This window comes from Verticillium alfalfae, genomic scaffold (assembly GCF_000150825.1).
Source record: "Verticillium alfalfae VaMs.102 supercont1.14 genomic scaffold, whole genome shotgun sequence".
NCBI classification, from domain to species: Eukaryota; Fungi; Ascomycota; class Sordariomycetes; order Glomerellales; family Plectosphaerellaceae; genus Verticillium; species Verticillium alfalfae.
In genome coordinates, this window is record NW_003315025.1 from 822,669 (window position 1) to 836,971 (window position 14,303).

The 14,303-nt window shown below is 50.6% G+C and overlaps 3 protein-coding genes across 3 annotated transcripts; 2 read left to right on the forward strand and 1 right to left on the reverse strand.

Moving 5' to 3' along the window:
- Window positions 1-1,094: 1,094 nt before the first annotated feature.
- Window positions 1,095-3,671, reverse strand: VDBG_09229 (FAD binding domain-containing protein; the record flags this gene model as incomplete). Its single annotated transcript, XM_003000688.1, has 3 exons — window positions 1,095-2,531; window positions 2,644-2,989; window positions 3,361-3,671. The coding sequence occupies 3 exons, from the start codon at window positions 3,669-3,671 to the stop codon at window positions 1,095-1,097; spliced, it is 2,094 nt and encodes a 697-aa protein (XP_003000734.1).
- Window positions 3,672-6,458: 2,787 nt separating this feature from the next.
- On the forward strand, window positions 6,459-9,023 carry VDBG_09230 (alpha-L-fucosidase; the record flags this gene model as incomplete). The annotated part of the gene is made up of 6 exons (XM_003000689.1): window positions 6,459-6,937; window positions 6,987-7,204; window positions 7,267-7,699; window positions 7,768-8,062; window positions 8,399-8,857; window positions 8,949-9,023. 6 exons carry the CDS (start codon window positions 6,459-6,461, stop codon window positions 9,021-9,023), a joined length of 1,959 nt encoding a protein of 652 aa, XP_003000735.1.
- A 3,182-nt stretch (window positions 9,024-12,205) lies between these two features.
- Window positions 12,206-13,117, forward strand: VDBG_09231 (conserved hypothetical protein; the record flags this gene model as incomplete). The annotated part of the gene is made up of 1 exon (XM_003000690.1): window positions 12,206-13,117. One exon carries the CDS (start codon window positions 12,206-12,208, stop codon window positions 13,115-13,117), a length of 912 nt encoding a protein of 303 aa, XP_003000736.1.
- Window positions 13,118-14,303: the final 1,186 nt, after the last annotated feature.

The window sequence follows — 14,303 nt, forward strand, 5'->3', positions numbered from 1 at the left end:
AGAACGCGATGGAAGAACCGTTTGCTAGCCACTCACCTACACGGCAGTCGCTGATGTGGTGCTTCATGTTGCGCGCGTTGGCAGGCAAGTCTGCCTGCCTATGCTAGGTGCAATTCTGGCGTTTTTCCATTCAGGCACGCTTGATTTGAAATTTACCTATGCTTCCCCACGCTGGTGTAAGCTTGCTAATCCCAGGGTGTCAATGCCATGGCCAATGGACTGGAGATTGCGGACACATCAATCTGCAGAACCTAGCTTCTTCACTCACCGGAAGTTTTCGCTGAGATCTCGAGTGTTGTATTAGTGAAATTGATTAGAACTTCACCTCCCATTCGTGACCAATAAGCGAGGTCCGACTTCTCAACAAGCAAACCTTGCTCTAAAGACGCCGACGCCGCCCGGTTTGTCTGACGGAGAAGGGGGATGTGAATTTGCAAGACATCTACCAGTCCGCTTGGGCCCAGTTCGCAGACCGATTTGAAGAAGTATCGCATCTCCTGTCGCCAATAAAGTTTCTGAGATCAATACCATATCGGATTGAATATCTTGCGAAAGGAACGCGGGGTGTTATTTATGAAATGACTCTTCTTCAATGTGAGGTAAAGGTGTATGAGGTTGATAATTCTACCAATACCCAACACCTGAGGGTCAGAGCCTACGCTTCAGAGAAGCAGACGGTATGATTGATTCCAGGCGATGGACTGGATATAAGTATGTAAAAAGAAATTTTAATCCAAATAAAGGAGGAAAGGCAGTTAACCCTGTTCTCTGCATTGCGGTCGTTGTTGAAGAAACGGTGCTGACGCGTCCGTGGGAAAATTGGACACAACACAGTAACTTCTCAAGTATTTCTCCCATCGCCAGAAAGGAAAAACGGTGGTTGATTTCAATATATGTTAGGCGTTATGTTAAGTGGTAAGTTAGACTGATCATCAGGTTAGAGCGTAATATTTCCATCGCTGCGCTGCTCCTCACGCTATGCATTTAAGCTGATACTATGGCATTTATTTATATCCGCTTCACCGACCACGGAGAATCCTCCACTGGTGCTTTTTGCTACCTTATGCCGGCCTCCATCCACAAGTCTCGCGTTTTTAGACAGACTGGGTGGCAATTACTGACTCCCGCCAGTACCAGAGTCCCGCCCAGGTGGCTCCCGGCCCAACAAGGATCTGTCCTGCTACAACACCGACAACAACCTGGATGGCTTCCAACGTTTTGATGTACCCGAGGCGGCGTAAGTCCCAAATCGAGTAAATTTTTGATGCAAAAACGGCAGCCAGCCCAGCCATCAAGTCATACTTGTGCAAGAGATCGAAGTCATCTCCTATGTTTGGCCAGGAATTATCAGGTATGAAGAGGTTCGTCGATCGCAGGAGCGTTCTGTTGACCAACGCACTTGAACTGTAGCAAGTAACACCTAGAGTTATCAGGTGTGCCGTGGCCTGGATACCAAAGGCAAAGCTGTATGTCGACTTGAGGGTCTGCAAGTCGCGCTTGGTGTATCGATCCATATCAGGTCGGCTTCTGTCCTTGGTGGTAGAGCAGCTGTGCCACTGCCATGACCTGAGACCCGAGGTAAACAGACTAGTCAAAACGCTGAAAAGACATGGGGCGAAACGCAACAAGTCCACTCTCTTGACGCCGAGGAGTGGAATTATGGCGAGTATTGAAGGCAGGATATAGCCCAGAGTAAGTGCTGGAACAAGGGATCTGGCAACTTCGAGAGGAACTGCACGTCCACTTGGCCTTTCGTTACTGCATATAGCGCTCAGGATTGCATGCAACGGCGCAGCGAGGTTGATGCCTACGAGTCCTATCGCCGCCGAGAAGAGTAATGGCATCGCGAGCGGCGTGGCCTGGTTGCCAATGCGATATCCCTCCACAGTGTAAATGAGGAGTGGCGAGACATACTGAGTCCAGGGATAGATGATACTCAGCCTCGAAACAGCTTCAATGCCCAAGGCAGATGGAGTTGGTACAGCCACAACGTTGTCGAAGGGTCTGGTGACGTTTTTCGGCCCCAAGCCCTGAGGTTCGTCGAGGTCAACTCGCCATGCAGTAGACGTAACCAGAAGAGCAAGAGCCATAAAGCCAATCATGATGCGACGCCCGGTTGCTGAGGCCTTGTTGGGTACTGGTGTGGATTGCAACTCATCGTTGAAGGGAATTGATCGCTCCCGACGCGGTACAGGGAGTGTCTTGATTATGGTAGCCCCAAGATAGTTGGAGGCTATGCGATTCAATAATGGCTCGCTCCCAAAAACAGGTGAAATCCAGTCGATGATGAGCCTCGATTGCAGAGGCTTCTCAAAAGCGAACAAGGCTTGCCTCTGATGTGAGCTGCTGACGATCAACTCCGCCCGCTCGTGTCTGGCCGTTTGCATCTCATGTGAGACTTGAACGACTTCCTCAGTGGTAAGGCCTTTGAGGTCTCCGCCACGACCATCCTTCATGCGCACTATTGCGTTGATGAGCTCGGCACACGATTCGATGGCCCCGTTTGCTCCTTGACCACCGACAGGATTTGGCTATCAACTGTGTATCAGAACGAGAATTCGACGTGGATGGATAAGGGTGGACCTGACGGTCCAAAGGTTGGAAATATACAGAGATACGGGCTGGCTAGGCGTAGGAACGTACCTTATGGGCTGAATCTCCGATCGTGATTATGCGCTTGTAGAACCATTTCTTGTAGACCACCTCATGCAACGGGGTGAGCGTCGACGTTGACTTGGCCTCGTAAATTTGGCCGAAGGTGATGTTTTCTGTCACAGGCAGCGTATAGTGCAGCCTGACGAATTCTGCCTCGTCTTCCCGTGAATATGGAGTAATGTCCTTTCCATAATTAGGTCGCGAAAGCCTCTCGAATAAGAACCAGTACACCTTATTTTCCGGCCCGGATACGACAAGCTGACTTATGCCCTGGCCGACAATGGTGTGTTGAGTGCCATCGACCCAGCCGGGCACATTCTTCGCAATGCCAAAGCTACAACGGTAGAAGCATGGCACTCGAGACGCTTCTGTATGGTCGAAATAGCCTGGATCGAACTTTTTGGCGATGGAGGTCATGAAATTCCCTGACCGTGCTGTGAACACCATCTGCACCAACTACCAGAGTGCCTCGAAACACTGTGCCATCAGCACACGTCACAGAGCCAGCACCCGAGGAGAGTTCAATGCTAGTAACACGTTTGTTGACCAGGACTCGGTTTTTGTGCTGGAGGTTGCGGTACATGATTTCTAGAAGCTTCTGGCGGTCGAAGAATAGGAATGGATAACCGTGCCTTCGATGGTTTATTAGCTGAAAGTCGTTCGAATAGGACACTATTGGCTAAGCAAAGGTGCAAAGACACTCACCTCCTCTCTAGATGTGTTCGGACATCATTTAGTTGTGAAATAACTGTGCCGTCAGCACGTCGAGTGTAGAATGTCTCACAACGAGTCTGGCCTTCAAAGTGGTCGTGGATCGGATCGTACAACCCCAGTTGGTCGAGTATACGGAGGCCGTTGGGAAACATCCCGATGCTTGCGCCCACCTGTGGCGCGATAGCGGAGTGCGATTCGAGAATGAGGTAGTCCCATCCGTATTGCTCCAGCATGTTAGCTAGAGCTAAACCTGCAACACCTCCGCCGACTATGATGACTTTGAAATCCTTTTGGTCCAGCATATTGGGAGGATGATGTTAGAACGGATGTTGAGTAGACTGCATGATGAAAAACAAATACTTGTAAGCATGCGTGAGGCCCTTTGTATATGTGATATGCTGCGTGCCGGGTGCCAGTGGGGGGAGTGGGTGGTATCTCGAAAGCCTCCCCACATGTCTCGGTTGACTATCCTCATAAGGAAACTTGCATTTGTTCGCTGTCCGGTCCGATCTAAACAACTATAAGCAACGAATATTGGAAGTCGTTCTACTCCGCATCCGACTCCTACCTAATCGGAAGTACAGGGTGTATCGACGCTGTCAGTGGTAGCGTACGAGTTCAAGAGTTCGAGACCTTAGGCATTTTTCATCAACGATATCAGAGACTCATTTCGAGTGCAGCTCTGGCCGGGAGGCGCCCAAATCTTCATCGTGATGCAGCGCAATGACTCGAATATGTGAGTTATATTTGTTGCCATCATACAAAATAATTTCCTGCTAGTCGAGTTAGGAAAAAGTGTTCTCGGAACTGGGCGAGATCGACAGCTGAATCTGTATGGCCATCTGCGAATCCAACTGCCACACTACACCACAGGAGCCGGATGCTCGGATGGTGGCTACCTCACTGTTCATCACGAACGGCTTTTATTTACACCGAGGTCCGATAGCACCTCAATTCACCAGAAGATCAGCACCGGCCCATGCCTCCCTGTCACGTAGTAGGCCTATTGTGGAGGCTACTAGTGGGCCAGTTTTCTGTTCAGTGTTTGCTGTCAACAAATATCGGCTATTTCGGCGTCAAGTGAGTAGTGTAATGTCTACTACGCCGTCGCCTCTACCGTCTGACGTTCTAAGAGCCAGGTACACGTTCCTTTTTCCTTCTTCGCTCTTTCGAAGGTAGAGCTGGCCTATGAATTGATCGACTGAGGAATTAACTCAGCCGCACGTCAGCCGAAAGATGCATACCTGGCTATCCTAACACTTAAGCAGCCTCACGATGCACTCAAAGGTGAGTCAAAGAAAGTGAATTGATTGGCAAGAATCTAAATGCAGTGCTGGTTCAAGATGCAGTGCTGGGTGCAGTGCTGGGTGCAGTGCTGGGTGCAGTGCTGGGTGCAGTGCTGGGTGCAGTGCTGGGTGCAGTGCTGGGTTGAGATGCAGTGCTGGGGTTCGTTGCCGACCAACACTGTCGTGCCGCTCTAACCTTGCACGATTGATCTGCCGTCCGATGAGCGTGGGGACCAAAGTTCAGGTTGCATCACGATCTCCTACCACAGCAGCAAGGGGAACGTCACAATACCAATGCACATTTCAACACGTTTTACGGGAGTCATGAATCAATGAGCCATCGCCGTTTCACCGCCAGTAGTTTGCCGAGTTACCGTTGCCAAGTGATTTTCCGGGTGCATGGTGGGTCGTCTCTCTAGCTAGACCGGAATATCTAATTGGTTTTCTCGGGATGTCCGGGCCATGCCGTATTGCTAACCGCATGTGGTGACAAAACCCTGTGGCCTGTCTGTCTTGACAGCCAGTATCCCAGAACATCATTCAGGCTGATTCATTCAAGCGTCCGGCCATTCGATTTGTTCCTTACGCATGATTCAAAGTGTGTTGCTCAGCCATCTTCAGACAGAAATAGGTTTTGGCAGGGTCTCCTCTCCCTTCCCTGCCGCTCGAGCCGTGTTGTACGGGAGCAGGCTGGGACAAAATATTGTAAAAGGGGTTTGGAGGTGAATTACACCAGTCTTCTGGGTATTTTGGTGCCGCAGGCGTCCGTATGAGACAACACACCATGATCCAGAGTATGTCATATGCACAAGTGACAGCATGGGTGGGCGGAAAGGCCTAGCAGGCGAAGCAGACGGCAATTGCGAAATCCTAACAATGTGCACAAGAAGTCGACCTAGCAGCGATTTGGAGTTCGGTTGGACGCCTTGAAACGCCTGGGCCCCAGGATTCCGGGGCCAGGGTAACGAGCTGTTTACAAGACCGCCATGACAAAGTAGCAACATGTCTTCATTTCATTCTTGCGGACAGTGAAGGCCATACATACTTGAACCTCCGGAATCTAGCCTATCGAGGCACGATAATATTTATTAGTTTCACATTTAAATGAGTGTGCTGGTGTGTCCGATGGTAGAAAACTGTGGGTTTATGCACAAACGACTGGGAGTGCAAAGTCCATCGACCTCCCTTGTTCATTCAATCATCGTGATAGTCTCCATGGTAAATAGTTACGTCCATCGCTGGATCCTAACGACCCTTCCCTCACCAGCCATTCTGTATTGTACCTGATTCAACAATCAGCCATGAAACTATGCGTCACTCTTCTTACGCTTTGCACTGCCCCAGCAGCTACCCACAACGCCATTCCGACCGGCAAGCAGTAACCTCCTCGAACGCAGCAATGTAATAAAAGTTTGCACGCATCTCAATTTCCTATTTCGGCTCCGATTATCCCGACAAGTGATCTTGTTTCTTTGAGGTATAAAAGTACACCATCGACTGCTCGAATTGATCATCGGCGCACTGGTCGGAAGATCCGGCAGACAGAGGGATCATTGCTGCAACCCCGAAACTAGTTTTAATCAGCGGTTATCTTTAATTGACTTGGCAGCCGGTATATTTAAATTTTCGCTTCATGTTTAGTACCCGCGGAGGGGTTCTATTAGCGGGCGATTCATGACGCACTGCCCCGAAGACTCCGCCACTGTGATATATAAGAAAGACGTGCACAGAGCAGTACATTAGATTCTCCCTACTCCAGGGCAGTAAACAATCAGCTCCTTCATCATTCTCAATGCTTTGAACATGCTTCTCGCCGTACTCACATCTTTCCTTCTCGCTTCCCAATCATGGGCACAGCCTAATGGATACACGGCAAACAGTCACCTCTGGTACGAAACCCCGGGCCAAGACCTGAAGTCCGGCCTTCCCATTGGTAACGGGAGACTGGGAGCCCTCGTTTATGGCTCTGCTATCGAAAAGATCACACTGAATGAGAACTCCGTCTGGAGCGGTCCTTTCCAGGATCGTGCCAACCCCGGCTCTCTGAGCGCTTTCCCTGTTGTCCGTGATCTCCTGACGAAGGGGAAGTACACGGAAGCTGGACAACTTACACTGCGAAATATGACTGGTATTCCTACGGACACTCAATGGTACTCAGTCACTGCAGATTTATTTCTGGACTTTGGACACAGAGAGGAGGGGTGGTCCGGCTATGAAAGGTGGCTCGACACACAAACGGGCATCACTGGAACGGTGTTCAACTGGAACGGTGTTAATTACACGTGAGTCTTGGCCATCTAGAGATTTGAACTAAGCTGACGAAACCGGCAGTCGAGAGGCGGTCGCAGGGGCTGACGGTGGAGCTATTGCCATGCGTCTCACGGCGAGCCAGCACGGCGCTCTGAGCTTCAACACCAGCTGGTACCGTGAGAAGGGCATCCTCAAAAATACTTCTTCTTCCTGCGCTTCGACGTTGGTTTTGGATATTGGCGGTGACGACGCTGGTTCTATTCCGTTTTCAACTGCCGTCAGGCTTGTGGCTGAGGATGGTGAGCGATCCTCATGATAACACGGCTATCGTGCAGAAAGACTAATGAACAAATGCGTGTAGGGTCTATTCGCAAAGGCAATGACTCTATGATTTCGGTTGAGGGAGCCACTACTGTCGATATTTTCGTGAACGTAGAAACCAGTTTCCGATGGGCTTCCACTGACAAGATCAAGGAAGAGCTTACACGCCAGCTGGATGTTGCTGTTAAGACTGGTTTCGACACAATCAAGTCGCAAGCCGCCAAGGATCACCAGTCTCTGATGAAAAGAGTTGAGCTTGACCTTGGTTCAAGCAGTGAAGCCGGACTCCTGACTACAGACAAGAGAATAGCCGCGTACCGTGTGAATGCCACCGCGGATCCCGAGTTCTTGACGCTCAACTTCAATTTTGGGCGTCATCTGCTGATCTCTTCTTCCCGAGCCAGTGCATCTTCGGGAATGGGAGTTCCTGCAAACCTTCAGGGAATTTGGAACGACATGTACTTTCCTCCATGGTATGTTGTCGAGTCGTGTGCTTGAGGACTTAGCCTGATTAGAAGAATATGATGCTGACACTTCAAAGGGGAAGCAAGTACTCCGTCAACATCAACACGGAGATGAACTACTGGCTGGCTGAGGTGACAGACCTCCCGGAAACCCTGCCACCCCTGTGGGACCTGCTTAGCCGCACCCGTGACAAGGGCCTCATCACAGCCAAGGAGATGTACGGCTGCCCAGGTTGGGTCTCCCACCATAACCTGGACATCTGGGGCGACTCTTGCCCGAACGCCAACGGCACGGCCTACAGCCTATGGCCCTCAAGCAACCTCTGGATGTCTCAGCAGTTGATGGAGCGCTACCGCTTCAGCAACGACAAGGTGTTTCTCCGCCAAACCGCCTGGCCCCTTTTCGTTGAAATTGTCAGGTTTTTTGACTGCTACCTCTTTGAATTTGAGGGTCACTGGGCCACTGGCCCCCTCCATTTTCGCCAGAGAACGTCTTCATCATCCCCCCGACGACGGCGACGTACCGGGTGGCCATGAGCCCTCGATATCTCGCCAACATCAGACGTATCTCTCCTCTACATCTTTTTCACCAACGTCCTTGAAGCAGCATCTGCTCTCGACATACCCTTGAAAGACGATTCCGCTCTCTCTAAGATCGAGTCCTACCGTGATGGCCTCCATCCCATAATGATTGGCTCTCACGGTCAGATCCAAGAGTGGCGCCGAGACTACGTCGAGGCTGAGCCGGGCCACCGCCACATCTCCCACCTCATTGAACTCTATCCGGAGCGTCGCATGACGCCCCTCGTAAACGAAACCCTTGCGGCAGCAGCCCGCGTCTCGATCGACCGCCGCCTCGCAAACGGCGAGGCCACTGGCTGGGCCAAGGCGTGGATAGCAGCGTGTTTCGCGCGCCTGTTTGATGGCGAAGCGGCTCTGACACAGCTGCAGGGGCTGCTGAGGCTCCACTCATCGACAAACCTCTTCCACGAGATTGATCAGGGTGGCCCCTTCCAGATAGACAGCAACTTTGGCCTTGTGGCAGCGGCAGTGGAGATGTTTCTGCAGAGCCATGCTGGAGTCGTGCATTTGCTGCCTGCTGTGTCGAGCAAAGCGGGGGCGGGATCGATCAGTGGGCTCGTTGCAAGGGGTGGATTTTCTGTCTCGGTGAGTTGGGAGGCCGGGGGGGCTCTCAAGGAGGCCAAAGTGGTGTCGAGGAATGGGGGCAAGTTGACCCTAAGGGTTAGCCCATGGGCAGAAATTCAAGATTGATGGCCAGGTGGCTGAGAGCGTGGAGACTGAGACCGGCAAGACGTATACAATCACGCTCTAGGCTGAGGAAAGGCACTTCCTTCCAAAGAAGGTACTTCAGAAGCGACGCAAAACCGCTCGCTCACGGGGTATATTAAACGGAATCTGACGACATGTGTGAACCATCATAAAGAAGCGACCAAAATGTCGCATCAACTCCTTGAAGCACCCAATCGTCTGCGTCAGCGGTTAGATCTGGTATAGTAAAGTCGGCTAGGGGACCTTGAGGAATGAATTGGATTGAGGACGTATTTTCTTGGCACTGCATTGATGTTGTACCCTCACCAATGAAGTCAACCGTCTCATTGGCCCCAGAATCAAATTCTCGTCCTAGCCCCATGCACGAGACAGTCGCGTTCTGGACACCGGGTAGTTGATACCCGTCGGTGCTCAATGGCCCAGTTTGGTCGGCTACGGTGGGTGAAGTTTCCAGAGAGCCATTATTGATGCTGATGGTGCCAAAGTATGGTATGTTGAGACGCAGGATTTGCGGGGACCTGGTCATCGAGCTCGAAGGATTGGCATTAGTAGCCCTTTTGGTATCAAGGATTGCCACAAGTCGGCGAAGAATACCCGAGGACTCCTGTGAAAGTCTGTCGTGATTTAGACTAAAAACCTTCTCCATCCTTTCCGTTACTTTTAAGATCAGGTGTCTATCTTCTTCGAGTTGGTTTGGCGAAGTGGGGCTATTGGGCTGAGGCCCAAGGTAGCCGATCAGGAGCGTCATCGCTGCCATCAGGGCGGCATAGTCGACATGTCTACATGAATACGCAGATTCAACAACGGCTCTGAATATGTTGAATAGTTTGAGGACCGCTCGGCTTGAACGCAGCCCTGTCTGTTGGCTATGTATATACCGGGACCCAGGCCGACTGCGTATGTGGTATGGTAGGTGGAGAAGAATAAGAATGGTGTGGTGCTGGATCTGGAGAATAAGGCGAGGGAATGCTTCCATGACCTTTGAGAGTTTGCCAGAGACGTCCACAGCTGGCTCATCCCACCAGGACTTATCTAAGTGTCTGACACCTCTCTCAAGATCCAAATCGATTGCTTGAGTAAGAGGGAAATCATTGTTGTCCTTGCTACGATTTCGACCGATGATCTTGGCTGCGACCACAGCATGGAGCTTTTCGAGCTTCTCTAACGCGTTTTCATTCTCTGCGACTGCCTCAGAAGCAAAGCTGTCGTCTTGACAGCCGACGGGAAGTCCGAGTAGGAGTGACAGGGACCTGTCGCAGGAAATCATGCGGCACCATAAGGTATGCGGAGATGGATGAAAATTTGAATCTGAAGCGAGGCCAGTAGATCTCGAAGAATCGAGTCTCCCGCCATCGATTCCAATCAACTGACCAAAGCTTAGTGCTCTGCGAAAGCTAAGCCAAGCTTTTCTCAAATTGCCAGCATTCGATTGCCAGTAACCGTGTAAGACCAGACATTGGAGGCCATCCAAGCAGCAAATAAGTTGGTCGTCTGATATGACGAGCTCAGCAACTACGCTGACGATCCGGGGCATTATCTGTCGAATGGTCTTTGCGAGCGAGAGAGATTGTGTTTGGTTGGATGGTGAAAGCTGCTGCATGCAGATTGCTAACTGTAAAAGCCGTTTTGCAAGCACCGTGGGATGGCTTCGTACAGGCGGTACGGTGGAAACCGTGGACGGCGGCTCCGATTTATTCCCCAGAATGTCGGCATGGCTGTAGAACAGCCCTGTGATGAAGTATGGACCAGTGCTGGCTCCAGTAATGACATTGATAAGTTCTTGTGATGGGAAAAAAGAATGTAGAATCCTACTCTTCTCCACGGAAGGAGCCAGCTCAGGTGCTGTCTGCGCGGTATTCTTTGAGTCCCAACTGGGTATCATGTTGCCGGGTTGTAAGAGTTTCTCGTGGATGCTGACCAACATACCCACCGCGCTTGAACCACTGAGAAGGTTATGACGTTCTGCCAGGTTGATATCATCCGTAGTTGAGGAGCTTTTGGAGATTCTGTGTCCTTGCCAGGTCTGATGCAGAATGTCGGCTTTGCTCGCAACACCTGTATCAGGTATCGAACGGTCGGCCAGCTTGCCCATAAGCTCCTCTAGTCTGTGCAGTCGCTTTGCCAGTTTCCGGTCAGGTAGGTGCAATGCCTCTTCTTCGTCGACAAAACTCTGGCTGTGGCATTTCGTCCCCCGAACCTTGCACTGCGTGCAAAGGGGATCATTCGGCGACGCATATCCGCACCGAACCTTGCGACGACGGCCTGCTTATTGTCAATATGCTCAGAATGGTAGGGTGAGAAGACTTACACTCCCAGCAACTGTGGGTGCCTTTGCGGACTTTCCGCGGTTGAGGTTCGTCCGTCGAAAACCACGCCATGGGCTGTTCGTCTACAGATGAAAACTATGCGCTGAGGTATGCCAAACCCCCCACTCCCTCCCCCGCAAAAAGAACGAAATTTATTTGAGGGGGGTTTGAGATTATGGAAAGCGCGGCTGCTCGTACGGATTTATCGGCCCCCGAAGCGGACGAATGATGCACTACAAACATCGTCTTGTCCACAGGAACTGCGCCTCTCCGGAATCCCCGGACATAGATGCCACTAGGTACCTACCTTGGCTTGTTTACTGCACCATTTTAGGGCCATGGATAAAGTGGGTCGGAGTTTTCGTCCGATTTTCGCATAACGGTTTTCCCGACCAGCCCAGAGTTCGGCCGAATCTGGCATACATCGAGCTCCAAGGCCGGACACGCCTCAGAAACCTGAATCGTACCAGCCAAGAAACAATCCCGTAGCCCATGACGAACAGAGCACGCTGCATTTAGATGTGGCAGCAAATTGCTCGAGGGAACGCGGACCGTGGCTTTGCGGGTTTAGCTATATAAGCTCGACAACGCATTCTGTGATATGGACAGCCTGTCTTAAGCCCAACACTCTCCAATATTTGACACGATCATTGTAAACTAGTAATTCGGGTACCGAGCGAGAAAATGCATATCGCTCATATTCTTTTTTCGCTAGGTCTTAGCGACCTGGCGGCTTCCTGTGTGGTTGTTCCTAGTCCACACAGACGGGGCCAGGGCGCTGGAACGACAGCTAAACGCCGCAGGGATCCATCTCAAATATCTTTCGTTGGACCAAGGTTGACTGTTTGCAGATTTGACTGAGAATCCAGTCACCTCAATCAACGCATCACACTGGACAGTGGATCAGAACACCCGCCAGATGCAAATCTCCGATGATGCCTTTATCGCCCACGACCTTGCGCGTTTCAACCATGCCCCGGATTCTATTATGTACTACACAGGTGGAGTGGTCATGAACTTAACAGAGCACATCGAGGACATGAGGCTTACGTTTTCGGTATATTCCAATGTTGCTCCCCATAATCATAATTATAGGGAGCTCCTCGGAGAGGGCGTCTGGACTGTTGCTCTGGCAAAGGTCGACGGCATTAATGATGGCCCGATTCCGGGCTTGTCAGGAGAGTTCTTGCCGCCTACTGGGCGGGCTGTCACATTTGAGCTTATGACCATCGCTCGCTGGGATGGAGGCATGATGAAAGAAGAGTACCTCTGGTCTGATGGTCCGAGTCTCTACCGTCAATTTGGTATTCTCCCAACACCACCAGCCAAGGATCTCCCCAATATTGAACTCAACCCGTTCATCACGCCGGTCTCCACCACACCTGGTATTGATAAGTCAGCCATCAACAAGGCTAAAATGACCGAGTCCGACGACGGTCTCAATGCTGGAACATTCGATTACCAGAGTCTGCACCTCTCGCCGAATCTGACCGTCTATGGCCTTACAGATACTCCTCTTAGCCTTGATGGATATCTTGAAAAGCTGGCCATGCTCAAAAAAGCGTTCCCAGACCTCAGACTTGAGAACAAGCCATACAGGCAGGTTGTTGCCCAAGGGGATTGGACTGCGACCATTGCCATGCTCAGCGGCACGCACCAAGGCCCATTAAGCCTCCCGCCCTATCTAGCTTCCGCTCCGGTGCAGCCAACTGGCAAGAGGTTTGATCTGCTGCACTACACTATTTGCCGATGGCAAAATGGTCTGATTGTCGACATGAGGATCAACCTTGACACTTTTGGCATCCTTCGTGAGATTGGAATAGCCCTTTAGGGACGTTAATGCGCGCCGAGGCAGTAGCCGGACTGTAGTTGGGAAGCAACAAATTGTAAACGCCGACGAGGCTTATGTAAATAATTATGGCAGCTACTACTTGGTTTACTATAACTATTTATAAAACCGACGCAGATGGTAAATTATAGCCTTCCTTGCATTTTCTATACCCGAGGTTAACAATTGCTGTCAGAAGAACCTGCGGAGCCATCTGACAGGTGGCTGGCTAGGTCTCAGTACTAGAGAACTCATATGCAAGGATTGCGGAGGCCCTCTTAACTGCGAAGGGCCGGAATTCGAATTTCTCTACCCCAATACCAATATCTATTGCTTGCGGACCTGGTGCAGAAGGCCTCTTCACTTTGCTCGAAACCTCGCCCTGACGATTGCATTGATCCTCAGCTTCCACAAGCAAGAAAAAAAAGAAGCGCTAAATCGAATAATCGTTAGATACACTCATAAACAGTCTTGGTCCTTTTCCTCTGGATCAAAATGATTGGAAGGAGCCAAAAAGGTACTGCTGAATAGCGTTCAAAGGACGCTAATAGAAATGATCATACATCACAGATAAAGACATTGAAGTTGATATGGTAGCATTGTACTTCTACTGATTGTGTCGTCATAAGCTTTCAATACCGTGGGAGTACTTTAAGAGGAGGTGTCCTCGGAGGAAGAGGAATATTTGGACTCACATCTGACAGGATGAGAAGTTAGCCTGGCTCACCTCGGCCAACCCCTCAGGCCAAGCACCACTCCTAGTAGCGGCGACCTGCTACCCTAATATTAACTAATACTACTGGGTACTTGTGAAATAAAGAAATAAAGAAGGGGTTGCGTCGAGTATATCAGCTGCCCGGCCTCGAAAACAACTGCCCACACGTTGTTGGTCGGAATCAAAGACCTTACTACAGCCAGGTGTCAATCCGAGACATTATTAACCATTAGTAAGAGTCCTGGTCGCCAGGAAGATGGCGCAAATTCAACCTTTGAAGTCACCAAAAATCATTGGATAGTGGTCAGCTGAACGATTACCGTTCACGTCACCTTATTTGAGGAAATTCAGCGACACCTGATAAGAGGCTAACATGCAATTGGGGAGTGCCACAGGAACCAGATCAGTAACCTTCTGGAAGTCAATAAAGCCCAATCAAAACCCCCATTCTGAAGCCATAAAATCATCCATCCT